Source organism: Diachasmimorpha longicaudata, chromosome 1 (genome assembly GCF_034640455.1).
Source record: "Diachasmimorpha longicaudata isolate KC_UGA_2023 chromosome 1, iyDiaLong2, whole genome shotgun sequence".
Taxonomy (NCBI): domain Eukaryota; kingdom Metazoa; phylum Arthropoda; class Insecta; order Hymenoptera; family Braconidae; genus Diachasmimorpha; species Diachasmimorpha longicaudata.
Window position 1 is genome coordinate 6222906 of NC_087225.1, and position 27958 is coordinate 6250863.

Here is a 27958-nt window from a genome sequence, read left to right on the forward strand (position 1 = left end):
TGACTTTCACGTTATATTCACACGCGAGAGAAAGCAGTTGAATTTCGGCGCGGCTAGCTCAGTCAATAAACTAGATAACTTTTCGGAATTATGAATTCTCAACATGGCGTTGGCCATAATGAGAGCCCCGTCAGATCGGCAGCTAATCCGTTATTGTTGTTGATTCATTATCAATGTTTTTGGGAGACGATAATAAGACAGTGGTGAGCGACACGAATCGTCGATTCAGTATAAAAAATGGGTAATTACTGGTATGTCAAGCAGTCGATGGGATCGTTATCAAAGTAAGTGAAACTAATGAAGCATGAGAGTAAAATCAGTTGTTTTTCGGTTAAATCAGAGAGTGACTACGGTAAATGTTTACAAAATAACTAGTCAGTGACAGTTCAATCAATCAATGTAATAATCTTATTATTGTTGTGATATTGTACTTTTCTAGTATTGGAATGACGATGACGAGGCACTGATCGTCGTAACAGTGATGAAAATCAATTGACGTGAGAGATCAAAATCAAGGGTATGTACACAACAAACAAATGGTGTATAATTAGACAAGAAGGCAGTGGCAAAACGAGATAATGTATATTTTTATTACGATCTGCCTGTCGTAGATTTAACTGTTCGGGACACAATAGAAATATCAAAATTTTCTTAAATAATTTTGTGGAGCCTCATTTTTTCTATAAAAAATCCTCATGGTGATTTATCAAAAATTTTCATCGAATTGTTATGAATTTAGGATTCGGAATTTTCATTTAACTGTTCAGAACCATTTGACAGGTTTAAGAAAGACATAACATGTTTAAATGTTCAAGGAGATTTATACAATAATCTACGCAATGCTATTCTTAGATGAATGTATTTTTTTTAGAAATGATTTGTCGAGTTGGGTATATAAATTATGTAGTTTTTTACCGACAGATTACAATATTAGTGGCCACTCCTGTATATTGAAAGCATCAACTTCCCTTTTCCCTTTTTTCAATTTTGTTGAATTCAACTTTTTCAAGATCACTAACAGTCGCAACCCTAAAAACCAAAAGTCCAAAATGTTAAATAATTCTTTGAAATATTTTACCAGGTCTCTCTTCAACTTTCTCCCCAAAAAATGGAGGACTACACTCCCGTGGAGGAGGACTTCCCTGGTCGTTTACTCCACCAGGCAGCCCTTTGGGACAACGCCGAGCTCCTGGAGGATCTCCTCCGAGGCGATCACTCCCAATACATAAACAGCCAAGACTCGTGGGGTCGCACAGCCCTCCACGCCGCGGCGATAACCGAGAACTCGCGTTGTTTAGTAGTTCTTCTGTCGAACGGTGCAAACCCGAACATTCCTTGTGGCCCTCGAGGTCAGCATCGCACGGCCCTTCACATCTGCACTGATCACGGTCACAGTGAAAACATCTCAAAGCTCCTGGAGCACCACGTGGACCTGGCGGTCCGCGATAGCAACGGCTTGACCCCCGAGGACATCGCGGCTAAGAATAACGACAAGCAATCGATCAGTCTGTTAGTCGAAGCCTCGGAGAAATGCGAACTCCTTCGGCTAGCCACCCACGCATCGCTCCGAGCGGCTTGCTTGCAGGGCGACACAATATCCGCAAGAACCATTATCCAAAGTTCCTCTGAATGCCTCGAAGCCATTGTAAACATGGCACCAAATGGAGCAAACACCCTTCTCTTCATCACTTGCGAGATGGGTCACAAAGACATTGTGCGTCTCCTGCTAGATCACGGGGCTGACTGTCGAAGCCACCCAGTGACCAAATACACTCCCTTGTACATCGCTTGCTACAACGGAAAGCTGGAGATCGTTGATCTCCTCCTTCGTCACTTTCCAAAGCAAATTCAGTCCCTGACTGTCGAACGCTGGCTGCCCATCCACGCAGCGACGATCAACGGTCACGCCGCTGTCGTAGACCTTCTTCTAAGGTTCGAGTATCCTCAGCACATGTGTCTAAGGTTCAAAGATCCCTCCGGGGAGTTCGAGTACGATATGCCTTTCGATATTAACACACAAGACGTGACGGGCCAGAATGTCCTCTACATCGCAAGTATGTTAGGAAATCTTAAAATAGTGGAAACTCTCCTGGGGTACAAAGTTAAATCTGTGAAAATTAATGAAGAGGAACCTCCACAGACTTCAGAACAGTTTCCCATTGCCAAACGCAGGATATCGACTGGGATTCAGAGGCTCATGTCTTCTCTCAACTTCAGGAGCAAATCTACCGAGCAGAAGAAGGATGACAATTCTATATGTCCTTTACAACTCGACATTTATTGCAACAACAGCACTGAGACTGCACTTCATACTGCTGTCAAGGCAGGTCACACCGAAGTTGTAGCGATATTGTTGCAATCCGGGAGCAATCCAAATTTGCCGATTAAAACGTACACTCGATCCTCCGTTAACAAGTCTGAAGGTGAAACCGAGGCTGTGAATGATCTCACACTTTTGACAATAGCTTGTCACAACAGAGACGTGAAAATTGCTGATTTGTTGTTAAAATATGGAGCTGTGGATAACGAATGCAGAGCCTTGAAAATAGCGGCTCAAAATGGGGACGAGATCCTTACAGCCAAATTGCTTTCAATCAAGGCACACCCTGATCCTGACTACAAGATCAATAAGAAAGCGATGACAGAGGGAACTCAGACCTCGCACTTCTCAGCCCTTTCCAGCTTTGGAAACGTAACATACCCCTCTTTATTTCCAAACACCCCCACCATGATCAACTGGCACGATCAGCAGTGCAGATTATCGCAGATAAGAATCCAGTGGCTGATCGACGCAGTCCTCCACGTGAATAAAAAACTGAGTGGAAAGAATAATGACCTCGCACTGTACGCAATAACTCGAATCGATATATCTCATAATTCTATCACCACGATACCGTCCATGATATTCTACCTGCAAAGCTTGAAATACCTCAACATGGCGCAGAATAAGATTGACACTCTCACCGAAAAGCTTGAGACCGATAAAAGGCCGAGAGATGGAAGGGACAAGTTATCCCCAGTTTTGGAAGAGATGTACCTACAGGACAATCGTTTGGAGAAGCTACCGGAATTTCTGATGATTTTACCGGCGTTAGAAATTCTGGACGTCTCCAACAACAAGCTTCAACGACTGCCAGATAATCTCTGGAGAGCGCCGAAGCTGAAGGAACTCAACGCTTCCTTCAATCTCCTTCGAGATCTGCCCAGCCAGGTCTCCCAGAATATTTCGACTCGACGGGAAATGGGTCTATCGAGCACCAATAACTTCGAGTTTTCTTCAAGACCCCCGACAAGTAATAGCACTCACGAAGGACTTGAAATCACGGCAATAAGTCGAGATGATTCAGCGGAATTCGATTCTTTTACGAAGTTGACAAACGCTCAGATAATAGAGATGGATAGGCCCCACGTGTGGACAAAGTCAGTGAGAGTTTCCGAGAAGATAAACGATGATTCAGAGCCAGGTGCACGGTCAGTCCTCACATCGCTTAATCTTGCCCATAATTTGTTTAATAGTATTCCTGTAGCTTTACCTTGTCTAGCAGTTAGTTTAGTGAGATTAAATATGGCTTATAATTCATTGCGATCGATGAGTCATATAACTTCGTACCCAGCCAGTCTCAAGCAATTGGATTTATCGAACAATCAGATATCCTGCTGGCCGAGTTTACCACAGGTGGATCCCAGTTGCACAGACTCTATGGAGCAAGCCTCCACTGCATGCTACTGTCCCTCGACTAATATTCAATCCCCGATAATGAATTCTGTTGCCAGTAATAGGACAAGTTGTGGAGGTGCGTCATTGAGGGATATCGTTCTCATGTCTGTGTGCAATCACAGGAGACACTTGAGACTGGAAAATTTGAGGACTTTGGTTCTCGCAAATAATTTATTAACCAGAATTCAATTGACATCGGTTGATGATGGAGAGAATATTCTTGGTTTTGACGAAAGTGGTAGGTGTTATTATTACAGCGATGGTGATCGTCATAGTGAGTCAGATCGTGAGAGTAAATTATCGAAGAACTCAGCAACAATGTCCACACAAACCCATCAGAATCAGTACTCGAAGCTTTATCTGTTGTTTCCAAACGTCTCAATGCTGGACGTTAGCAACAATAGCCTGAAGGAAATACCCCAGAATATTTACGAACTGAGTAATTTGTCGGTTCTGAATATAAGTGGAAACATTGAAATCAGTGAGCTGCCTCCACAGATGGGTTTACTTTCTCGTCTGTGGAATCTTAACACACAGGGCTGTAAACTTCAGGAACCCTTGAAGACGATGATTGAATCAAAGAAGTACAAAACGATGGATGTTGTGGGGTACCTAAAATCGATTCTAGAAGACGCGAAACCCTACGCAAGGATGAAATTGATGATTGTAGGGATCCAAGGAATAGGGAAGACTAGCTTACTCGAGCAACTGCGTCAGGAGGGGGAGGTTCCCAATAAGAAGAGATCTGCGGAGCACTGGGCCAAGCGAATGGGGAATAAGAACATCAATACGAAGACGGCTCGTGGTACAACAATTTCTACTGTTGGGGTAGACATTGGAGATTGGGTTTATGAGAAGAAGGTTCGGGGACAGTCGTCGCATGGGGCCGTATACTTCAGGACATGGGATTTTGGAGGACAGAAAGAGTATTATGCTACTCACCAGTATTTCTTGTCGAAACGAAGTTTGTACCTGGTCGTCTGGAAGATAACGGATGGGTTTAAAGGAGTTTTTGAGATATTCCAGTGGCTGGTTAATATCCAAAGCAGAGCTCCAAACTCTCCTGTGATAATCGTAGGAACCCACTACGATGTGTCCAATGAACAAAGCGAAGTTCTCCAACAATACATCAGAGATAAATTTATAAACGTCGTTGATGCTGAAAAGTGTGGCCTGCCCAAGGTCATGGAGACTATTGAGGTGAGTTGCAAGACTCGTCATAATATCAAGATGTTGTGTAACCTGATTTATGACGTAGTGTTCAGTCTTAAATCCCCGGGAAGCAAGGAACTATTATTGGAACAAAGAGTTCCGGCTAGTTATCTAGCCCTCGAGGACGTTGTCGTTCAATTGGCGCATGATAGAAAGCTTTCTGGCGCTGATCCTGTCCTTAGAGCTGACCAATATTATGCAGCTGTTAATAACGAACTCCAGAAGCTGCATAAATCCTTCCGGGATCTTGCTGAACTACACCAGGCGACGCTCTTCCTGCACGAGAATGGAATAATCCTTCATTATGATGATGCTACTCTGAAGGATCTTTACTTTCTGGATCCTCAGTGGCTCTGCGACATGCTCGCTCATGTCGTCACCATTAGGGAGATCAATCCCTTCGCAAGGGCGGGGATAATGAAACTGGATGACATTCAACACGTGTTCAAGTCATCTACTATATCGTCGGTGGACACTCAGGGGTACATCGTGAGTCTACTCAATAAATTCGAAGTTGCTCTTACTTGGGACTATCGAACACTCTTGATACCTTCTCTACTGCCTACCGAGGAGGATATTCAGAGGAATAACCAGATTATAAAAATTCCGTTAAAGTCCAGAGGTTGGCATGTTAGAACAAAAAAAATAACATCTCCAACTAACGTCCTGGACTCCATGATTGGTGACAGGAGGAATAGCCGTCATTTGGATCTCACTCGTAACAACAAAACATCAACCCTAACATCCAGACCCCAGCCCGATTGCTCAGTGACAAGACTACTGCTGATGTCGTATTTTCCGAGTGGATTCTGGTCTAGATTGATCACCAGGATTCTCGCTGATGATACCATTGTCGATATCGTAATGACCTTCATAACCCCATTCAAAGATTTCGTTGATGACAATATATTCTCTACTTTATTGGATAACAATGCTGAATGGATTGTTTGGCAGACTGGTCTAGAGCTACGTTACGCAGGAATTACATTGTTAAGACTCAAAGAAGTCAACTGGAAAATGAAAAATGCTCCTTACGACTACAGACAATTGAAATTTATGTTAAAACAAGATGGAACCTGGTGCAGTGTGGATTTGAAGAACTCGGCAATCTTGGAAATTTGGTTTCCAGTGGATACTCTAGTCATAAAACAGCCGATAATGTCGTCCCTGTCTGCCGAGGGAGGCGAAGACGAAGAGCCCATGGGGTACCAGGCGATTGTTGTGGAGCCTCGCCCCGAAAGTATGCCACAGTTACTCGCGCTAATTGTCGATCACATTGACATCCTCCTCGAGGACTGGTACCCCACGTTGGGAACTCGTTTTGTTCACACATCGGAGGGAAAACTTCTAGTGACGCGATTGATCCCCTGTCCCAGATGTCTCTTAAACGCCACAAACGGTAATTCCGATAATGACCGAAGCGATCAGGAGACGTCAGCGTCGGGAGGATCGATGGAAGTACTCGCTGAGGGTGATGAAGAGACCTCCAAATCCCCTGACGACTGCTGCACTTATCATCAGCATCACGAGCGTCAGAGCCAGGACAGTTGTAAGTCGGATGGCGACAGTGGAGTTGGTTATGACAGCTCTGCCTCCAGTCGCATGCCCTCCCTCGAGGGTCACCCAGATATGACAGCTCGTCAATCGTCAAATAAGAACTGGAATGTGGAAGGAATCACTGTTTATTCGTGGATGGTGGAGGAGTGCATTCTTTCGGCATACAGTAACAAAACTATCGCGTGCCCGAAGCACCTGGACATTCCATTATCTCACGTAGCTCCGGACATCATCTTTATGGATCTTGGTGCAAGACACTTGATTAAATCTGATGACATCAAGAGAGGAAGAATGCTGGGACGAGGTGCCTTTGGATTTGTCTTCAAAGGCACTTGCAAAGTTTCCAGCGGAACTCGAGGAGAGACAATGGACGTTGCTATGAAGATGCTACAACCAGTCCCTCCGGGGCCTAATTCTAAACCTTCGGCGGTCTTGGCTTACAAGGCAGCCCAGAGCAAATGGGACAGAGATCCACTTCAGTACGCTTGCAAGGCTTACTGCACAGCCAGACAAGAACTCAACATCTTATTGACGTTAAGACACACCAACATTGTTCCTCTCATCGGAATCGTCATCAGTCCCCTAGCTCTCGTTCTCGACTTAGCCCCAGAAGGAGCATTAGACAATGTTCTGAAGAACTATCGAAGATCAGGAGCTAAACTAGATCCTCACACCCTTCAGTCCATAATTTTACAGGTCGCAAAAGCTGTAGAGTACCTCCATCAGCAACACGTCATCTACAGAGATCTCAAGTCCGAAAATGTTCTAGTATGGATGATGCCTCAGCCACATCAGCACTACTTGGAGCACCCGGTTCACGTCAAGGTCGCCGATTATGGAATCTCCAGGTTAACCCTGCCATCGGGGGCTAAGGGATTCGGTGGCACTGAGGGCTTTATGGCGCCTGAAATAATAAAATACAATGGAGAGGAGGAGTACACTGAGAAAGTTGATTCCTTCTCCTTCGGGATGTTCATCTACGAGCTCGTGACCCTTCGACAACCGTTTGAGGGGCATGAAGCTGTGAAGGAGTGCATCTTGGAGGGTGGTAGGCCTCCTCTATCTTATAGGGAGACTCTATACCCCTGTTATGTTCTCGATTTGATGGTCATCTGTTGGGCGCAGAATCCTAAAGATCGTCCCACTGCTAGTCAAATCGTCTCAATTGCGTCGGCTCCTGAATTCACCCATCTTATTGATGTTACGCTATTGACGGAGAGAACACAAGTTACTGCGATCACAGCAACTTCTAGACCTCCAGCGTCAGCTGGTTCTAACGAAAGCTTTTTCGCTGATGAAATCTGGCTGGGGCACAATAATGGAGAAGTCGACATGCTTCTAGGTACTGAGAAGGGCTGGCTTCAACATGTGAGGATCGAAACCCCAGTGATCCCTTATGCTATGTCTGGAGTCGATGGTTACATCTGGATTGGAGACAATGCTGGGCAGATTCATGTGTATTTGGCCACCAATTTCGGTTGTGTTGCTAGTTATTATTTGGAGTCCGATCAGAATCTCTACAGGGAATCCAAGATCGTGGGGCTAATTCATCTGGAGAGCATTAAGCACTTTGCAGTTGCTCTGCACAGCGGGAAGATCTATTTATTGACCAATAATTTCACACAGATGAAGAAGACGGAAATTGTTAAGAGTGTTAAGGAGAACATCAAGACATACTCGCTAGCTGCTGTGCACAGGAGAAGGAGAATCATTGAGCTCTGGGTTGGTCAGAGTTTTGGCGGGATCGCGATCTATGTTATCAAAGAGAATGGAAATTTAGTTGATACTTGTGAGGTTGTTCACATACAGAATGAAACCTCTAGCAAGAATCTTTTTGCTACGTATTTGCTGAGTGCTGAAACGTCGGTTCTCTCTTATACGTATCCTGGGTGCATCGTTTATCAGTGGGACGTGGAGACGAGGCAGATTATCAATAAGTTGGATATGTCGAAGCTGGTGCCGTGTTCGGAGAGCTTGAAATCCATTTCTATCGAGGAGAATTTCACAACTGAGAGGTGCCAAGTGACTGCTCTTGAAGTCTGCATGAATCAGTTATATATTGGGACCACCTGGGGATGTATTGCTGTTGCTGAGTGCAACTCACTGAGACCCATCACTGTGTTTAGACCGTTCGAAGGGAAGGTCTCGGAAATCGTTGCGTTGAAATCCCCGGATAAAAAGCGATTGACTCTAGCGACTGTCGGGCAGGGGTATAGAAGTCTCATCTCAAGGTATACTGATTATCCTATTGATTGCTTGCTTGCTGAAGATCTCAGACATAATATGTACACACTGTTGTGGCGCGCTGAGAATTGGTCCGCTGCCTAATTGGGATTTTTTTTTGGTACATTGTTGAGGGTGCTGGGAGGTTGTGAAGTGGTGGGCGGAAGAAATCCACTTGTTAAAATATTTAGTAGAAAATGTATGCACTCACTAAACATTATATTGACTCTTTTAGATGACCAGTGACCGTAAACAACTCATAAATTCAGGTCGGGTTTATTATGAAAGACGAGAAATGATGGTGGTTGGGGATGTAGGATTGCTTCGTTGATTTTCTGTGCAAGATATGTAGAGAATATTTATGAATTTGACATTAATTCAAGATCTATTAGCTATCTGTCAAGAAGAGACTGGATACATAATACATAATTGTTGAGTCATTAAGTATTGAAAGAGTTAATTCATCTGCATTTTCCATAAGAAAATGAAAACTAAAAGTATTTCTCAGGAATTCATTCTTTAGAATAAACTCGTCATTACTCTTTGTGCGATTGTTGAAATAATATTTTCGAATCTGTGGGAGAAGGGAAGGATTATTGCAAAGTCATCATTACAATTTTGCTATCTGCTTTAAATCCAAGGATATTCATAAACAACGGTGAGCATCAAGCTGAACTAATGAACTAATTCGTTTACACCACTTCACAACCATATTCATTACTAACTCATGATCATAATGTATGATGAGAGGAAAAGGTCATAGAGATGAGAGTTTTTTCCGAACCGCATTTTTAATAAGAATACGTCCACAGATGTTTAAACATAAATGTTATTCAGAAGAACATTATCTCATTAAAATTTTTTAGTCATGAGTACAGTCATGTGATTGTGTAAATAATTTTTAAGGTACAATAATGCAGGATTATTGAGTAGATTGATAATTGAAATTTAAGGCAGTTGTTCACAGTGAGATATTAAATAAGATTAACAAACGTTTACTAAGATCACGCACGAAAAGCTTTCATTTTAAAAAGTTGGGATTTCTATTGGAAATCGATCGGTGTTTCTGTTAATTCTAATCATCCGAATTTTATTTATCTACACAACTTACTCCATTGCGATATTTTCTATTGACATTTTTGGACACTTTTTCCACTTTTTTCCAAGTTGTTGTTTTCTTTATTTTAAAAAATCATCTCATCACGAAGAAGTTTGGATAAACTAGTTGAGCTTTTTCCGTAGCGATTATCTTAATAGAATAGGAAAACACAAAGTTTTTCTATGGAAATGTTACGCACCCCGTTCATCTTCCATTTAACGCAGTCCATACGTATTTTGTAATTGATTAATATTAATTAAAAAATATGCTCTGACTTGGATCGTATTACTGGTGATAATCAGAAAGAGATCATATTATGACGTAACGTCGAGTGGTTTTCATTGATATGTAATCGTGATAGTGGTTGTTAATTCCTTTTACGTGGTATTTTACGAGCATTATTGTGTAATTTTTATCAGTTTTTTTTAGAATTTTTCAAAGAGATGGTCTATAACATTTACTAAATGATTCAATGGTCATTAATGAGTGAGAATAATTTTTTTAGCTATTAATAATCGTGTACCTCATTTTTTTCTATTTATTTATTCACTGTATTCAGTAAATTATGTATAGATAGCTAGACTACTTAATTTGTTGTTGAAAATATTAATGATTGAATAAAAATTGGAATGAACATTACAATTTGTCGTCAACATTATGAAGACCCTATACTTTAAGAGTTATAATGTCTTTTGGCTTTATTACGAGAACAATAACAATAGTTGTTGATATTTCTATGGAAGATTTTGTTAAATATTTCTTTACAAAATAACATGGTAAAGTTGTCGAATCAATTTTACACAAAAATAGCGTCGAAAATAAATAAACATTTTCGACGTCATGAGACGTCTCATTTACGATATACTCAACCCGTATGTTCTGTTCAGGGGGAATATAATTCGATTAAACCAAACAAGAGATTAGTGTGAACTTGGCGAGTAAATGTCAATAAAAAAAATTAGTATTTCCAAATAATGACATCAAATAAATCGGCTGATAGCTATAACGGTGCAGATCACGAAAAATTCTCGTGGTCACAGAGTATAAATGATATCGATGTGATTGTGAAGATTCCTTGTGGTTTGAAGTGCCTTGATGACCTCAAAATTCATGTCTCGATGAGGGGAATCAAGGTCGAGTCGTGTACGAGGAATTTCAGGACAGGTGATGGGGAGTCAGACTGGTGCGTTATTTTCCAGGGAGAGCTGAGCTACGAAATTAAAAGTACAGAGAGTATTTGGACTTTCGTGCCTGGAAAATATGTTCACGTGGGAAATTTTCCGATTTATTCTCTTATCGTTAGTGTTTTGCAGGAAAAATAAGACAATTTTTTTCAAGAAAAAAGCCAAAGAATTGTAATGATGCAACAATTGCAAAATAAGATACAAAAAGACACTCACATTTTCTTAAAAAGAAAACGAATGACATTTTTCCTGCAACTCATAATATTCTATCAACTATTAAAATTTTTTAAAAATTGTAGATCCATTTAGAGAAATTATCGGAGAGATGGTGGGAGTCATTGACCACCGATGAAACCAAGATCTCATTAGACAAAATTGATTGTTCGCGTGACATTGACGACCTGGACCCCCAAGAGCAAATGACACTGCAAGAATTGATGTGGCGCGAGCATGAAAAAAATTTGAGGAGACTCGAGAAAGTGACGGAACAATAAGGTGCATTGTTTTGGTTGATTCAATTTTAATTCATGAAGATTCAACGATCAACTCAGAATCCACATGAATGCTGCAGGTATTTTCCTTCTTCACTAATTGCCCAACGATGCTGATGGAAATGTCAAGTTTTCGTACTGGAGAACACAAATTTCGAATTTTGGAGATGATCACATTCACATCATGAGTATTCCTAACTGACATAAATAATATCCCTGTCTACATTACGGTATCTCGTGCGGTCCCGATGTTCTCGTGCTCTACCGGACCCTCAGTTTGCTGAGTTCATTCCGGTTTCTCTGGCCATATGCACGTAAATACTTATTACATTTATAATGTGGGCTAATCACATTGACCTACAAATATTGAATGAAGATGCCCTGAACTTCTTCGTATTGCAAAAATTATTTTTCTTAACACGGCGTTTCTTACGTCGAAACCAAAAAAAAAAAAAAATGACACGATTCTATTCTTTTTTAAATTGTTCTTTAATTTGCGGTGAAAATTCTTCAGCTTTTCGCCATTTGACTGGCGAAGCAGTTGAACGATTCAAATCGATTTTGGCTATTGCACCTTTTATCATAACAACCGAGTTCATCAAAGTCCAACCAATTAAAATCGACTAATTCCGTCGTACTACTTTTACGTATCGTAATCCTCGATTGCAATAATAATCACTCAATTAATTCTCCGCTTCGAACACATGCCAGAATGAATGCAACCGTACAAATCCGTCATCACCCATAATCAAAGTGGGCTAATCACATCGTCCCACATTCGATTAATTCCTAAACTAAGTCCATCAACTCGCCAAACACCCTAAAAACACATTTAAAACGTGTTCAACACCTTCCCCTCTCACCTTCCATTGCCATAAAACTCCCCCAACCATTCAATTCCTCCACGAAAAAGAAAACCTATTAATAACATCTATCAATCCCCATCCAAACTCATAAGCAATCTGCAACAGTGGCATTTTATCAAGTCCCTCTTGGAATTTCTCAGCTTCGACTAGATTTTCTCCAACATTAACCTGTTGCTTTGTATGAGTGCCTGAAAGAAGAAGGACAGGTAACTCTGTCGGCCTGGGATCTCGTCTTTCAGATATTCTCAAACGGAGGCTCTCGCACCTGTCGCTCAGTTCACCAAAATCTCCATCACTTGGAATAAATTGTCCAGTTGAACCGAACCAAATTGAAAAGCCTTCGGAGAAAAAAAATTTAAAAACCACTTCGAGAGAGAGGACTTTTGGGCAAAAGTGAAGGCATTCACCAAGGATACGAGGGATGAAAAATTAGAAAAATGAACATGGTTGAGAACCTGAGGCAGGTAAACTGGTAAAACACACCTACCTGCGTTAGTAGTGTACAACGAAGGTGGTCGGAGGACTATCCATTGGATATCCCCTCTACAGCTAAAAAATCCAAAGTGTTCCCTTGCCTTTCTTCCAGTACCTCTCCAGTTCTTCCTCTGCAACGACAGTCTCTCTCACATCCAGCACAAGCTTTTCCCTCTGTTTGCCCAGTACAGAGGCATCCAGCATCGCTCCACTGATTAATTCATCATTAATTGATATAAAACATAATGATGCAATAATGTGCGTGAATAGTTTTGTGAATTCAGTGGTGAATGAATCAAAATCAATATTGCACTAATTTTATCGCTGTTTTATTGGATTTACTGTTGGGTATTGGGGTACCAGGTGGGAGAAGGAATTTGTGTTGAAATCGTGTCGGTGGGCTGCGCAAGAGCGCTGGAGTGATAGTCTAGTGATTTCATTATTTGTATTTATTTTAAATAATTTAATAAGAAAGATGCCGTGCTCAGCAGTGACGCTGTCTCTGGCAACCATAACCGGCATCATCGCCACCGCACTTCTTTCTATTGCCTTTGGTACGGATAACTGGCTCTATACCGAGGTCAAGCGTGCCCAAATACAGGTATGTCTACTATAATACTGTTATTTTTATATTTATATCGTGAGGAGAAGGGGGGAGAAAAAATTAGTTCCAGAGGACAGTGTGATGAGCTAGGGAAGAATGTTGTAAACGGTTCTTGCTAATAATTTTTTGGAGATGATCGTTCTTTCGATCAAAGGGTCTAGGATTACCTTTTGTGAAGTTTTATAGCGATTAATTTTCATTGATTTGCAATGCAAATTGCATTCACTTTCCGCCCTTGTCTTTCAAATAGACACGTTCAATAGAAAATATTCCGCAGAAAAAATAAATACATTTTTATTGTTATCAATTATTTACAGTGAAAATTTATTGACTTTTGGTATTAAACAGAAAAGCTTATTCATAGTGTCATTCAAATTGACTTTATTATTGCTCAGGATTATCATAATTAGGAATACTGGTTATTTTTAGGACTTCATAGGGACAAGACCCAAAATTTTGGGTTTAGTGGGCATAAGATTAGGATTTAGGCAGGAGCACTGTAAATATTTTTTCAGAAATGCTTTGGGGAAGATGATAAGTCCAAGTAGATACCGAAATCTCTGAAAACCTTCCGTGCGGGTTCTGACTGTATCGGAATTCGAGGATATTCTTACGTGGGAAACAGTTGTATAAGAAAAGTTGAAACGTTCTCCAGGATATCCTCATGCATTTTTACCTGAATTCTATTGCAAATTTTATTTGTTTTCGTTGCTTTTCTCGAAATAGGTATATTCAATAAGGAATATTTTAGACTGTCTTTCATCCTTCTAAGTACTCTCATGCTACGTTAAAAGAATATTCAAATAAAATTGAAATTTGGAATGAAAAAATTCCGATATGTTCAATCGGGAATGGAACCCGGGTCTCCAGTTGCGTGCTGGGCACTCTTCCAACTAAACTACCGAGAAATATTCTAAACCTCCACTAGAAAATGTTGATGAATTTTTGCGAAAGTCGATAACACATTTTATGGTTGTTGCAATATCAATCAATCAACTTTCATTTGCAATAATAGTTTTATATTCTCATGCTAGTGGGTAGAGAGTATCTCATTTGAATAAACTGGAGGGTGGAGGGGGAGGGAGGTAACATAATAGTCGTTTAATTTACGATGAGAATTCACTAAAAGTCTGAAACAGAACGAAAATTTTGTGTTTCTGGCACGTAACAATTACATTTATAATATTGTGTAATGGTATAAGAAATTCTAGATTGCATTTATTATTTTAGGATGGAAACCGTGCTGTGTCCTTCGACGACCATGAAATATTTTATTCCCCGTCAAAATCTAAGGTTTTTGATAGAAAAACACTTTTAGACTGTTGAATCGACATCCAAGGTTGACAAATGCCTGGTGCTATTGGGAAAATTTATATATTTGTCCTCACTATTTCCAAATGAAATGACTTGCATAATAATCTATGAAAAAATTAGGAGGGGGTTTAATTGGGAGCAGTGATACATTATAAAAGAGTTAAGGGGGTGGTGGGGTCATTTTTTCTCACAAGAGTTTTGCAGATTAGAAGAATCCCTGTAATTTTCTTGCAATTCATTCCCATTTGAATTCATCTGATGGTATTTTACATAACTTGCGGTACCAGTATATACCACTATGAGTGCAAAAATGATTTCCTGCGAGGGAAACTAATTTCTTCTGTAAATTCCGTTCTCTCATTAATTTAACTACATTTAGCGGAAACAAAAGTCTTTATTACCGATCTTTCAATCAATAGAGAGTCACTGGAAGAAACAATAATGGGAGATTTACGTGCAATGTTGCTGTTGTGAATGATGAAAATGAAAAATTCTGCATTTCTGCACCTAATGGAATAAAATTGTAGTTGAAAATGTTTTCAAGGGAAATAAGCAATTGATAATGCATCAGTGGGGGAAAAAATACCAGTTAATCTGAGAAAATAGCTGGTTTCCTGGATTAATGTGCTCGGTATATCGAGCTACGGTATTATATCGTGGAAAATACACGCTTGTATTATTCGCTCGTCCTTGTGCCGGGTTAACGTCCTGTGTTAGGGGGCTGGCAAGCACCAACATTCGCATTATCTCTTTCGCATACCGGTGTATAACCGGGGATTCTATTTTTCTCTTATTTTTTACTGCTACAATACGCATTTTTGCAGACAATAACACCCCTCGTAATTGGTGAGACTCACTCCATAAATTTACACATGTTTTTTTCTACTTTTTAAATGACTGTTTTTATTCATGTAGACAAAATCAAAGTGAAAATCCCGACTTGGTTCAATAGACGTTTAAATTATTTGTTTGTCGCTATTTGTTGGCAAAAATTCTGTAGCTTTTGTCAGCATTTCTGTATTTTTTTAATTTGTCGCTCCATCCAATGTTTAATGGGAGTTGATGAAATAAAATTGAAAGGATCATCTGAAAATAAAAATCCGAGTTTATTGATTTTTCATGAAGATCTTCAGTGAAAAGGTGATAGAAATTTTAATAGAACTTTCTCTCCAATTTTTTTCTGCATCAAATTCAAAATATTCCTGAGACTACTAGGTCTTACATAAGTGCCTCTTCATAAATTATCGTTTTCTCCCCGACATTTCCATTTGTTTCTTATTCTAAAATTTAGAGAACTTACCACAAGGAATTATCATCATTACCGTTGCTGTTCTTAACTATTAATTCCCTTTCAAAAAAGCCGAAGATGTTGATTTTGAAAAGTTGTAAATTGCAGTAGTAATTTTTGTAGTAATTTTTGATGATAGATATGGTGTTATGATATTCAATAGCAGGCTCATTAACTCGTAATCATAAATATAGACACATAATTTCTAGTAGAATTCTCTATCGATTATTTTCTCGTTTAGTTTATCGGAACGAATTGGTTTCAAACCTGAAGTAATTGAGCTGTCTTCTCCAATTTATTATTAGGATTTATACGAGGAGAAAATTTTATCCTCAAGTAGTATATGGCACTGAAAATTACCTGTAAATCTCCACTAAAAAAATTAAGATCTTCACAAAAAAGAGTGTCAGATTGGAATTAATGTGTGGACCATGCGATATTTTTGGTGACAGTCCCTGTCCCCCTTCACTCTTACGAATCCCACTAAATTTCAAACACCCAGGGACAGGACTGTTATGTGTTTTTCTATTCGTGTGGGTAAATAAGTTGAGCTATCACAACAGGAAATTCAAATATACCCAGAGGAACGTTCAGGACTCATGTTGGACGATCAACATTCCTCGCCGCGCCCGTTTCACCACGTTCAACCGCCACAAGTACACGTACAAGTTTTGAAATTCAAAAAGTACACTCACATTCGCCAGTCAATTCACATCGACAATGTCAGCCGCGACGAAAGTCCAGTTTTATCGAAAACTCACCGGTGCAGTTTTAATTTCCATTGGAAAAATCTGAGAAAAATAAAATTGTCCAGTTGAAAAAGTTGTTCAACGGGACGAGTGAAACTCACCATGACGATCATAAATTAATAAAACTATGTGCGTTAGAAAATTGTTGATGGAACAATTTCTACAGCTGGGTAGTGATATAATTTACAGCTCCTTGTATTGATGAAATATGGGACACTCCAAATATTGATGGGTCTGGAGACCAGGAAGAGGTAGAATGATGAATTTACATCGGGGCTGAATGTAATTCAGAAATTTTAATTGACGAAATTGTCTCGGTTATACTGAGAGGATGTGCAGTGACTCGTTGGAAAGGGTTTTCCTTTCTATGTCAAAGAAATTTTATCGTTGTATTGTGAGGCGAAACGCTGATGTGAAAGCAGTTGAAATGCACGGTATTAACTTGATGGAACTCTCTTTTTTTTACCTCTCTCTGCATTTTTTTTCATCGTTATTTCCTCATTGCTGCTTTTTTTTCAATTTTCGCTGCGTGTGGGTTTTTGCTAATTAATGAATCTAGGTACTTTGTGAAGGTAAGGATATCTCGATGCTGAGAGTGACGACAGGATCTAGGTATTAATGGGTGACGCAAGCATTTGCGTAGCCTCGTCAAGGACATTGTGGCAGTCCATTTGTTACATTCCTATTTCTAATGGTGACATACAATTTTCTAACGGAGACAATTGTCAGATGACTGTTCGGGGAGATTTTTTGTTCAGGATATTCACGAACCTTTTATGGTAACGTTGGATTGGACTGGCCTCTCAATCATCTAATTTGTCGATGGGATATCGACTGGAAAAAGCTTTGAAACATTGATTACTCCTTTTGAAATTTGCAATGCTGATACAGTGATTCAGTTCTTTCGAATGCAATTTATGATTATAAACGAATGAGTATTTGGTACTAAACCCTGGGGTCCTCTGAAATTTATTTGTTAATGGTAATTAATCGTTCCTCTCTGGCTATTACAATCGACAACATTCCTAAAGATTTCAGTGGATCTTGATAAAAAATTTTGAAAAGAGAAATACCAGTCGGAAGTCTTTAACAATGAATGAAGATATTGAGGATCAACGTCGAGTAAAAACAGTCCATTATGTCCTATTCTCTACTACTGATTGCTTGAACATTTCCTTTCCTTATCAAAATCTTCATTTCCGGACACCAGGTACATGTTCACCACTGTCAACACAAAATAAAATACACTTTACAAAGTTTCACATGGAAATTCTATAAATTTCGTTTTCAGAATTCTCTGATGATAATGATAACATTCCGTATATTTTCAGTCTAAAATAATTATCGTAGGGTTGGGTATAATGTCGCTGAAGAAGACGAAGATATATTTACCATTGTTATCACTGGGGGTTATTGAAAATTAAAATTAAAATTAAGAAAATGATGTATTTTCATGGGGACGAACATATTTCAGAAACCTCTGTAAAAACGTGGTCTTCATCGGTGTAATCGGTTCTATCAAAGTTAAACTTTAAAGTTTAATTAATACAATTATCGCAAAATGCTTGAGTCCTGACCGTTAAATTCATGTCAGACAGATGAGTTGATGCTCGGATAGAACAGTCGGTGAACATTTTAATCCGAAAAAACGACCGAAACACTTGGATGTTCCGAATCGAGAGAATGGCAAGTGTCAGTGAGAGGATGGGAGAAACTCATGGGGGACTCAGTAGACTCACGAGAAGGCAATTTCCGGAATGATAATTAGACGTCTTGCACAGGGTGTGTCTATCATTAACGTGTACGGATTTGTGTTACTGTCCTTCGTTAGATTAGAAGGGGATTCAGAGCACAAATTGGCGATTCTTCTGTTAATTCGGAAGTCCTATATTTTGTCCTCTTGTAGAAGAGCTAGTTATTGAGACGAAATTTTTTCGGCTGAATAGGTTCTTCCTACAGAAAATTGATGTAGTGCTGGTTTGTCATTTAAAATAACAGGGATCGGCAAGAAAAAAATAATCAATTATTTGTAGAAAAACTTTTAGACTACAACTACAATTAGCAAAAGTAAAAATAGTAGACTTATGATATTCACAAATTAATACTCACTCCTTAATTCCAGCAATATGCCTCAAAAAATCCTGACCAGAGTCACGTCGTGGAGCAGATGAATATGAAGTACTTCTACTACACGAGGACTCAAGGCCTCTTCAGGATATGTTACCCCAAGGAGCGTCCACCAACTGGTAATTATCAAATTTTATTCCGCGCAATTTTTCGATCGCTGTCATGCATTTTTGTATCACGGAAAAATGTGAAATAACGCATTCCGTTAATGTTTCTTTTGCTTCGTATGCGCGCCAAGCCGGATCCACACCGTTAGCACGAATGTAAATTACTTAATTGTTGGGTAGCGGTCCTATATGCCCAGTGCAGCTCAAAAACGCCTCTCTTTTTTCTTTCTAATTGTCAAATCTATCATCGTGGGCTGGAACGAAAATTACTTCACATGGAGTAACAATACCGATGGGAAGAACATTGTGAAATGATTTTCCTTGCAAGGAAACATTCAAGGTATGAGAGTGCTGGGACAATTGCTTGATTGTTGATACTATTAAACAAATTTTATGTTTGCTTTTATTATGTAAATCATTTGAATGTCAACGCGAAACGTGTCTTAGAAAATTTTACAGAACTGCCATGTAATCTTTACCTCAATCGCCTGTGAAAAATTTTCATATCGTCACCTAAATTTTCCCAGACAATTTCGTAATCCGTGAACGAACTGAGAAATTTTTAAGTGACTCTTGCATTTTAAAATCTTGTCCGCTGCATTTTTCTGATTGAATTATATTTTGTTAAAAATTATTGTGCAAAAGTTGAACGGCATTCCAAAGATAAAAAATCGCAAAGTCCTTCAATATCCTTGAAGACCAGATTAATAATAAATAAATACGAAGAACTCCTTAATTACGGGCTTTAAACGCTCGCTTGACATTTCTTCTTCATCGGAAAATGACATAACAGTTCCGGAATTTTCACCCGAGAACAGGTTTGGCGATAAAATTTATGGAGAAAATATTTATTCCAACTTCGCATAATTATTATTGACACGCGTTATGCCGTAAATTAAATACATTCTGCGAGTTGTCATTTTAAATAGACATTTACCGTTTAGTGACCGAGAGTACCTTATCAGGATTTGGAATACCTTGGAAGACATCCGGCACGTGGTTTCCGGCTAGAACTGACTACTCACCCGTGATACACGATACGTGGTGGCCCCAACTCTGTCATTAAATGTTGAGCTGTCATTTGTACTATCTCCTTGCTATTCTATTTACATTATGCAAGACAGTATTTCCCACCCCAACGCCTACCTCCAGTTTGATCATCGCCTTCGTCAACTCCCACTGCTCATTCTTACCGGTCATTATATCTTTCTCATTGTTTTCACTGTTTTGTTATTGTTACAGTGCAAACTTATCTCAGCCCTGTTGAAACTCATTGCATGAACATTGACTATTTCATTCCTGATGAGGACAATGAGACGAGGGGATTCTCGGAGGATGCTATGACAAGACTGCGTAAGTACTTTAGCCCAATGTTTCCTATTTTATTATTCTGCTGATGAGGGGCTGTAAAAAGGAACTTTATAAGAGCTTTTTATTAAGTGGAGTAGTTTCCTGTAGGAAGGTCCATGACGTTTTCTTGTAATTATTTTATTACTGAGATTATTAATCAGGTATAGAGAGAATAGGACATTGCACAACAAGAGCAGTAAAGATTTTCTTACGAATGTGAGGGTTGGAAAACGAGTTATAGGCGGATTGTATAATCACAAGAGTCAGAAAATCTACACCGCACGTGTTTCTTACACGATTTTATACTACAAAGCTCGTAAAAAGTGAATACGTGTATCAGTGTGTGTAATCCGTTGTTTACTGCACAGAACGATGTACGGTGATTTTTTTTTTTAACTTGTAAATTCAATTTTTTTAGCATTTTCACAGTTACACAATTGAATGTAACTCGAAGGTACGTTGGAGGATAATAGATAAGGCTTAGTTACGAAATCACTGCCATTAAAATTTTTGTTAAATAAGATCTAAATCTAGATTGCCTATTGTCAACGTCCCGAGTTAAACGAAGGACGTGATTGTTTCTTTCATAATTATCTCGGTGGTGAGTGGTTTCGGAGGGAAATGTCTCAAAAAATTTTTAAACGGAGGAAATTTCCTATGGACAGGTTCGTGGGTTATCCATCATGAGTCATTTATTATTGAGATCATTAACCGATTGTGAGATGAAAAGTTTTTAAAATTCCTGCCTCCCATTTATTTGTCGGCTATGAAGTCATTTTTTGGACTGAAAAAAATCTCTCACAAGAAATCACTCTCTCCAAAAATGAGAAAAAATGACTGGCAGATGAATGTATATCATCAACTCTGATTAGTATAAATCAAGTGATGAAAATTTCTATGAGGATCATTTTTGTAGCTGCTAGAATTCCGTACAAGAAATGCTTAGTCATTCACTCATCAGAAAATGTTCCCCTGATCCCTCATTACCTGGGTCATTGAACCATCAATCAGGTAACCAGATGAGAAGTTATAAAAACTCAACATTTTTTGTACGGTCGATATCATTAAAAATTTGGGAGTGGAAAAATTACGACGATGATCTTTTAGAGTTTAAATGATTCCCAAAAAAAATATATTACGAGTTTTACTTTAATTCACTCATTATGGAGATGTTTAAGCGATATTAATGAGGCAAGAAGATTTAGTGGAAAAACTAGAACTTCATGTTTCAATTTCCCGTTAACTCCGAACATATTGTCATCATTTTTGACTTGTCATTTTTTATTCCAAACAAGATTTGTTTCAATATCAATCCGTCCTGCTGCTAATGCAAAATTTAAATGAATGAAATCAATTAATCATTTTATAAACTTTGAATAGAAAATAGAACTTATTTAAAGAATCGTCAGTTGATTTGAAGTCTTAACTATTCTATCTTCGATTCACAGACATGGGAAGATCGATGATTGCTCTCTTCATGGTGGCATTCCTGGCAATATTCTCAGCCTTCTGGACAGGGATCGTGGGCTGCTGGCGGAGATCCCCTGGAAATATCACGGCGACAGCAATCCTCATGCTCTTCGCCTGTAAGCTGTCTCCTCAACCCTGACAAAACTAATTATTTGCCGACCGATTGGTTCTCATTTGAAAATTGAAAGTTGTTCATTAGCGTATTAACCATAATCATAATCGATAGGAGGTCATTATACTATTCATTCCCAATTTCAAAATACATCCGATTGGCCATTTGTACCGGACACGGATGTATTTCTATGCTCACCCGTCGGTGTGGTAGTTGCTGATAAAGATATGTATGATAGTGGGTGGGGGGTACACAAATGTGTTCCTGTCTGACGCAAATAGTTGTTCCGAAAAAAGGGAAACGTATAACCATGTTCATTCGTTACGAAATTCTACTGGTTTTTCCATACGGGTTTTCACATGAAAATATTCTACAGATATATATTCATATATGTTGACATTCTTTTACAACTTATTCCAATGATATATTATTCTACAAAAATTCCTAATGATTAAGTTCATTAAAAAATCCAATTCAAAATTGAAATATTAAAATTACAGAATTTCTTTAAATAATGTTGTTTACAAGTTAGTCGCATGACTGCACTAGGCTCTTCTTTTAATTCTTTCCTGACGTGGAATGGGTACAAAAATAACTGGGCTTTATTTTGTGCGTTTGGAATATGTGAAGGGCTCTTAAAAAAATAAATAATTTTTCCAACAGGTCTTTTGAGTGCCTGTGGTATGGGACTCTGGCACGGTGTTGAGTACTATGAGAAAGAGAAGATTGTTGGTGAGGAGTATTATCAACAATGGAGCAATGTAAGTACCCACATAAAACGAACGCTCACTGTAACCCGTAATTTTACCATTGAGATGAAAGTGTCAGAGAAAATATGCAAACGTTGAATAAAAATAAGACCATTTAAATTGAGAAAATACAGAGGATTCACCGGATGAATAAATATTTCGGTCATTATTGTGGGGGGTAAAAAACTCATAATGGATATCGAGATTTCTCACGGATCATTGCGCTTTGTTCATTCAATTGTGCTCTCAATATTTTCTCTGATTTCATCGTGATAATATTATTCAACTTTCCTAGAATGTAAATGAGATTGAATGAAAAGTGAAACAAAAAACGTTAATTAGATGGAAGATATCAATCTGGTAGATCATTTGTCTTGTGTAGGGATTAATTTCAATCGAGATTATGGAAAGAATTATAATTCTGCAGGGATATGAAATTGATGTTGAGAATTTAATTTCAGCTGGTACTTTCATTCACTCATTTTCATATTCAACTTGTGTGAATTATCTCCGTCATTGATTAATTGCTTGTCAATTAGAAAATTCTAGCGATTTTATTTACAAGCTTTGCAGGTCAAAGGATTATGAAATCTCAGGATAAACAGAGTAGTTGAATTTTTTTATTACAACTTCTCTCGAAATAATTTCAGGTTGTGCTGTAGAATATATCCTGTTCTATTTTCCATAAACAAAATTTCAAGTCATTTTATTTGATTTCTTTGATGAGAAAAAACAATTGCGCTTTAAGAATAAAAAGAAAATACATGACGTAGCATTTCTATATTAAAAATCTCCATTGAAAAATTGTTTCAATAATTTCTCCGCACAGTGAAGTAGTAGAATTGTTCATAATAATTCCTAGATTTTCCCCTGACATTCATGCCCAATTAAACTCTGAATATTTCTCACGAATCAACTGAAAAAACCTGAAGCTCTTCAGATGATAATAATAGTAATAATAGCAACAATGAAAATTCAGCAGAACTGGAATGAATTCCATCGAGCCTGAAATTCCAATGAATGCAGTTGTTTTCATCGTTAAAATTGAAATTACACAGGTGTTGAAGAATCATGTATCACAGTGGTACGACTGGTCCTTTTATCTAGCCTGGCTAGGTGTTGCAATGTGTCTAGCAACAATGACACTCTTCCTCATAGCGGCATCGTGCTTGAGAAAAGAACGGGCTCGAGAGCAAGCCGCTAATGTTCAATACATAATGCCAGGTGAAAAAATAATTTGTCCAGAAAATAACTAATAAAAATCATTTTGTTTTGTGTTTTATTTGGAATGCATCACAAATACCGACCATTCGGGGGCTATCTAGATCCTCAAGGAAAGCTCGATAATCTCGTACGACTGGTCGTACGTGGTTGCTTGGGTCGGCGTCGGTTGGTCGCTAGTCAGTGCAATACTGTTTAGCGCTGCGGCGATTTGCTTGAGGGGAGAGAGAATGCGCGACGAGGCGATGAACATGCAGTACCTCATGCCTGGTACATACGTAACACTATTGCTTCTACTAACTATAATCATTATTTTTATTTATTTATTTTATTCATCGGGAAAGTGGTTGATTTTGATGCGACGCAATTTGAAAATAAATTATTTTCCTATTTTCGAACTTATTATTTTCTCAAGATTTACACTTTGATATGAGATGTCATTGTCTCAAATCTCCTTATTATAGTGGAAACTATTCGAAATTTAGTCGATTTCAAAATCACTTTTCAAAACCTGTATTTTTTTCTATTTGTGTGACTAGACATTCGCAAAAAACGAATGATTAACTATTCAATATTAGATATCTGAATTCGTTACTTCATGTATTGATTGAAAATTGATCTTGAAAGTCGGTATCACCTTATCAACTTCAACCACTTCACTACTGAGTTTCATCATCACCTGAAATATTTATGGAATCAATACTAGATCATTAGTGATGTATTAATTTTATTGCACATTATTAATTTAGTATTAGCCTGATAATTTTGAATATTACCCAGAGTTTTGTCATTACATCATGGAAATCATTAACGTTTTATCATTACTGCTGGACAATTACAATGCTGTGAGAGACCAGCAAAATATATTGTCTTAATTTCCACACATCCGGTGTTGTACGTTGAAACAAATGGAGATTAAGCTTATTTAACAAAACTAAAAGATTCAGTGTAAATATTCATCCACAAAGTAATCATTAATCAGGCGTTATTCATAAGGAATTATTAAACCGTTGGTATTTCAATAATTTTCCCTCAAGATTTATTTTTCTGCAAATCAACGTACTATTGACTCTGCGCTAGTTCGAACTACCTACGCTCTGATTATTCCAAATTAGCGTAATTTTGTTACGCTCTGGCTCTGAGAGGAGACTTTCTATGTCGTCTTCGTTCGCGCACGATTGATTGAATTCATCAGAATTGTTTTTCTTCTTTCAATCGTCAGTAGTAATTCAATACCGCAATGTAAAATGATAGATTCACAATTGCACTCGCAGGGAGTAATCGAGGCCTGTGTGAACTTAATGGAAAGTGGCACACTTGCCTAAATGAATGGATAGTAATCCTCGTGTGCTATCTCCAGTAAATTATACTCATGCGATGTAATTCAATGTAATTGAACGAATCCAAAATGCTCTCTTCCTCGGATGTTCCTGTTTCCGGTGGTAATTGTGTCACGTGAAATGAAAAATAAATCTACAGGGGATAATTATCTTAGAGTTGTTAAATGGTGAAACGTAACGGAATGAGTCACTTGGGTTGTTGTATTTTTTTTTCTGCTATACAACATCATTAAATGATGGAACGAAAATTGAGATAAAAATCGTAGATCGAGAGAAAAATGTAACTCCCTCAGAACAGCTCTTTATGCTCCACATCAGAATATTTGTTCAAGTAGAAGAGAGCTGCCAGCAGCAAAAAATCATATTCAAAAAATGTTTTGAACTTTCTGAGGTTTTCTCGCAAATCCTCTCATTCGAAATATAAATTAACAATTAGAACAAAAATTTAATTAAATTCTGAAGAATTTCTTGAGACAATATCAAAATATAAATACGTGTCTGGTAACTAGTGATTTTTTTCCCTTCTATACCCAAATATTTATGATTATTATTTTAAATTTATATTAATTTGATTTATTATTCTCGAATTTCAGTTTACCCACAGAAGCAACAGTACGCTTACGCCGGATACCCCGCACCGGCAGCATATCCAGGCCCTTACTATCACGGCTCGCAATACGGGCCATACAATTATTGAAGTGAAAACCTAAGCTCAATGAGGAACAATTTTGCAATACTAATCATGGGAGAAAATAAACCTAGAACGACCTCGGTGATGATCTTGTCCCAGGATAACTATGAAAGGACAGCTAGTTTAGATGAGAAGATAAATGAAAAAGAAGCATAACTTTCGCAATCGACGAGGGAGACTTGAACTGAAAAAAATATCATAAAAATAGGGAGTGGAAAGGAAGGTTGACACACCTCAACAACAACGAGTTAAATAAACAACAATTTTTTTATATATTTCTAGGTATATTCATAAGAGCGAGAAGTTTCTTGATGTTATTGATATATTTATAATGCTCCTAGTAGATAAATAGTGGAAATTATTTGGTTCATGTCTCTGGCGCGCCTCAGGATGATTTATCCACATTTTAAATTAAATCCTCCATTTGAGGAGGAATTCATAGAAAATTCTGTAGAATTCGCTAGAAATATAACAACACTCTTATTTTTAAATAAAAGTTTCTATCTGACATTTTTACACTCACTGAATTTCCAACAGAAATTCAATGGAATTACCTATGGAATTCACTAGGTTTTTCTATGAAATTTCGTTGTATGTGTCGATTCAATAATTGGCGGTCAAGTGATTATTCATATAATCACTAATTGATCAATTAATTAACCTTAATGAGACTCGCATTGCTCAAAAACACGTGGTTTCATTGTGGTAGTTGTCGAGAAATTTTGTCACGTGTTATGTAATCGTTGTCATATTTTGTTCTGACTATTTACTGTTTAAATTTGACATAGGAAATATAATTAGGGTGCCAGAGTTCCAACTTACTCATTACTTTGGAAATTGCACGATTTAGATAATGATTATCATAACATTAGGATAGTTCCAGGATTGATTTGTACTCGTTTTTTGAATTACAAGGTGAGCGTTTCGGGTGATTTATTTTGTGGTTGGAGCTGGAGGCTACGGTGACAATGTGTATAGAGAAATTATCTTGAGAATAAAATTATGAAAACTAAATTCGTGATTTTTGTAAATGAATTATTCTGAGTGGTGTTCGCAGGTGAGTAAATGTTTGGTTTTCAATGAAGGCGAGGCATGAGAGTGATAAGAATGACTTCCTCTTTTTCTAATCTACTTGATGAACGAAGATGAACGTTATAAACATTCGCGAGGTCTATTACGCGGTGGGATAGATTGATCAATTTACAATTTGAGATCAGATTGGTTTTTCGGGGCTTTGCAACAAAATATTTGGGATATCTATGTTTTTTTTATTTTTAATGTTCACAATATAGTTGACCTTAGAAAAAAATTTACTTAGATCAACTTTTTCAAGCTTTTGTTTTGATTTTACCGTGTTAAACTTGGTTAAAGGGAAATTACCATCGGTAATTACCGGTGCCCCTAATTCGGAAATTGAGCCTTAAATCATTTTAACAATGTTGCAATTTCCTCTTGCCGGCCTTGTATTTATTTGAAATTATAGACATCTACCCTCAGACACCAGTACAGGATGGTGGTAGACCGGTATAGCTATGGAAAGCAAAGCAAAGCTAATCGCAGTGACTAAAAGGCTCTGAGGGAACACTGCTGGAGGCTTAGATATTCCAAAGTCTGGAAAAAGCATCAAGTAACAAATTACAACATCACAGGCGTCAAGTCTGGCTGCGAAAAACAAATCATCTTCCTAAAAAATAAGGGATACAGAAGCTAAATAAAAAATCTCGTAAATTTATGTAGAAGTTCCAATTAAAAAACGAAAGAGTCAAATAAGAATTTTAATGGAATAATTACTTTTATTCAATCTCTCCAGCGAAGCCACTTCTCCTTCTTATTGATTTCTCTCCATGACCCCTCAATCTCACCCAGAATCAACAATTTCTACCCATCCAACGAGAATCTACTCATTTCCCCCAGAATTTCAATATTTTAAAAGGTCACACGTCTATTTGTCCATAAATTATCTTCAATAAAATAAAAAAATCGTCTGGTCCTTGACGGTAGCTTTAGAAATG

General features: G+C 38.1%; 3 protein-coding genes and 3 long non-coding RNA genes across 7 annotated transcripts; 3 read left to right on the forward strand and 3 right to left on the reverse strand.

Moving 5' to 3' along the window:
* On the forward strand, positions 1-10451 carry LOC135167834 (leucine-rich repeat serine/threonine-protein kinase 1). Its single transcript, XM_064131440.1, has 3 exons — positions 1-284; positions 440-517; positions 1082-10451. The coding sequence occupies exon 3, from the start codon at positions 1109-1111 to the stop codon at positions 8813-8815; it is 7707 nt and encodes a 2568-aa protein (XP_063987510.1). The 5' UTR covers positions 1-284; positions 440-517; positions 1082-1108; the 3' UTR covers positions 8816-10451.
* On the reverse strand, positions 10208-12972 carry LOC135167891 (uncharacterized). Its single transcript, XR_010299942.1, has 2 exons — positions 12838-12972; positions 10208-11019 (listed from the first exon to the last, which is right to left on the reverse strand). It is a non-coding gene; the product is annotated as an uncharacterized LOC135167891 (long non-coding RNA).
* Positions 10762-12729, forward strand: LOC135167878 (nudC domain-containing protein 3-like). The gene is made up of 2 exons (XM_064131539.1): positions 10762-11077; positions 11293-12729. The coding sequence occupies exons 1-2, from the start codon at positions 10784-10786 to the stop codon at positions 11485-11487; spliced, it is 489 nt and encodes a 162-aa protein (XP_063987609.1). The 5' UTR covers positions 10762-10783; the 3' UTR covers positions 11488-12729.
* On the forward strand, positions 12952-26960 carry LOC135167871 (uncharacterized). 2 transcript variants are annotated; one of them, XM_064131533.1, is made up of 7 exons: positions 12952-13425; positions 18902-19025; positions 20256-20366; positions 21812-21949; positions 22609-22706; positions 24020-24185; positions 25849-26960. In XM_064131533.1, the coding sequence occupies exons 1-7, from the start codon at positions 13300-13302 to the stop codon at positions 25950-25952; spliced, it is 867 nt and encodes a 288-aa protein (XP_063987603.1). In that variant the 5' UTR covers positions 12952-13299; the 3' UTR covers positions 25953-26960. The 2 variants fall into 2 exon arrangements, with proteins under 2 accessions (XP_063987603.1, XP_063987594.1); XM_064131524.1 differs by lacking the exon at positions 24020-24185 and adding an exon at positions 23753-23918 and having other exon boundaries at positions 12953-13425.
* LOC135163681 (uncharacterized) lies at positions 15432-18376 on the reverse strand. Its single transcript, XR_010299177.1, has 3 exons — positions 17853-18376; positions 17551-17741; positions 15432-16821 (listed from the first exon to the last, which is right to left on the reverse strand). It is a non-coding gene; the product is annotated as an uncharacterized LOC135163681 (long non-coding RNA).
* Positions 26689-27938, reverse strand: LOC135167887 (uncharacterized). The gene is made up of 2 exons (XR_010299941.1): positions 27738-27938; positions 26689-27630 (listed from the first exon to the last, which is right to left on the reverse strand). It is a non-coding gene; the product is annotated as an uncharacterized LOC135167887 (long non-coding RNA).
* Positions 27939-27958: the final 20 nt, after the last annotated feature.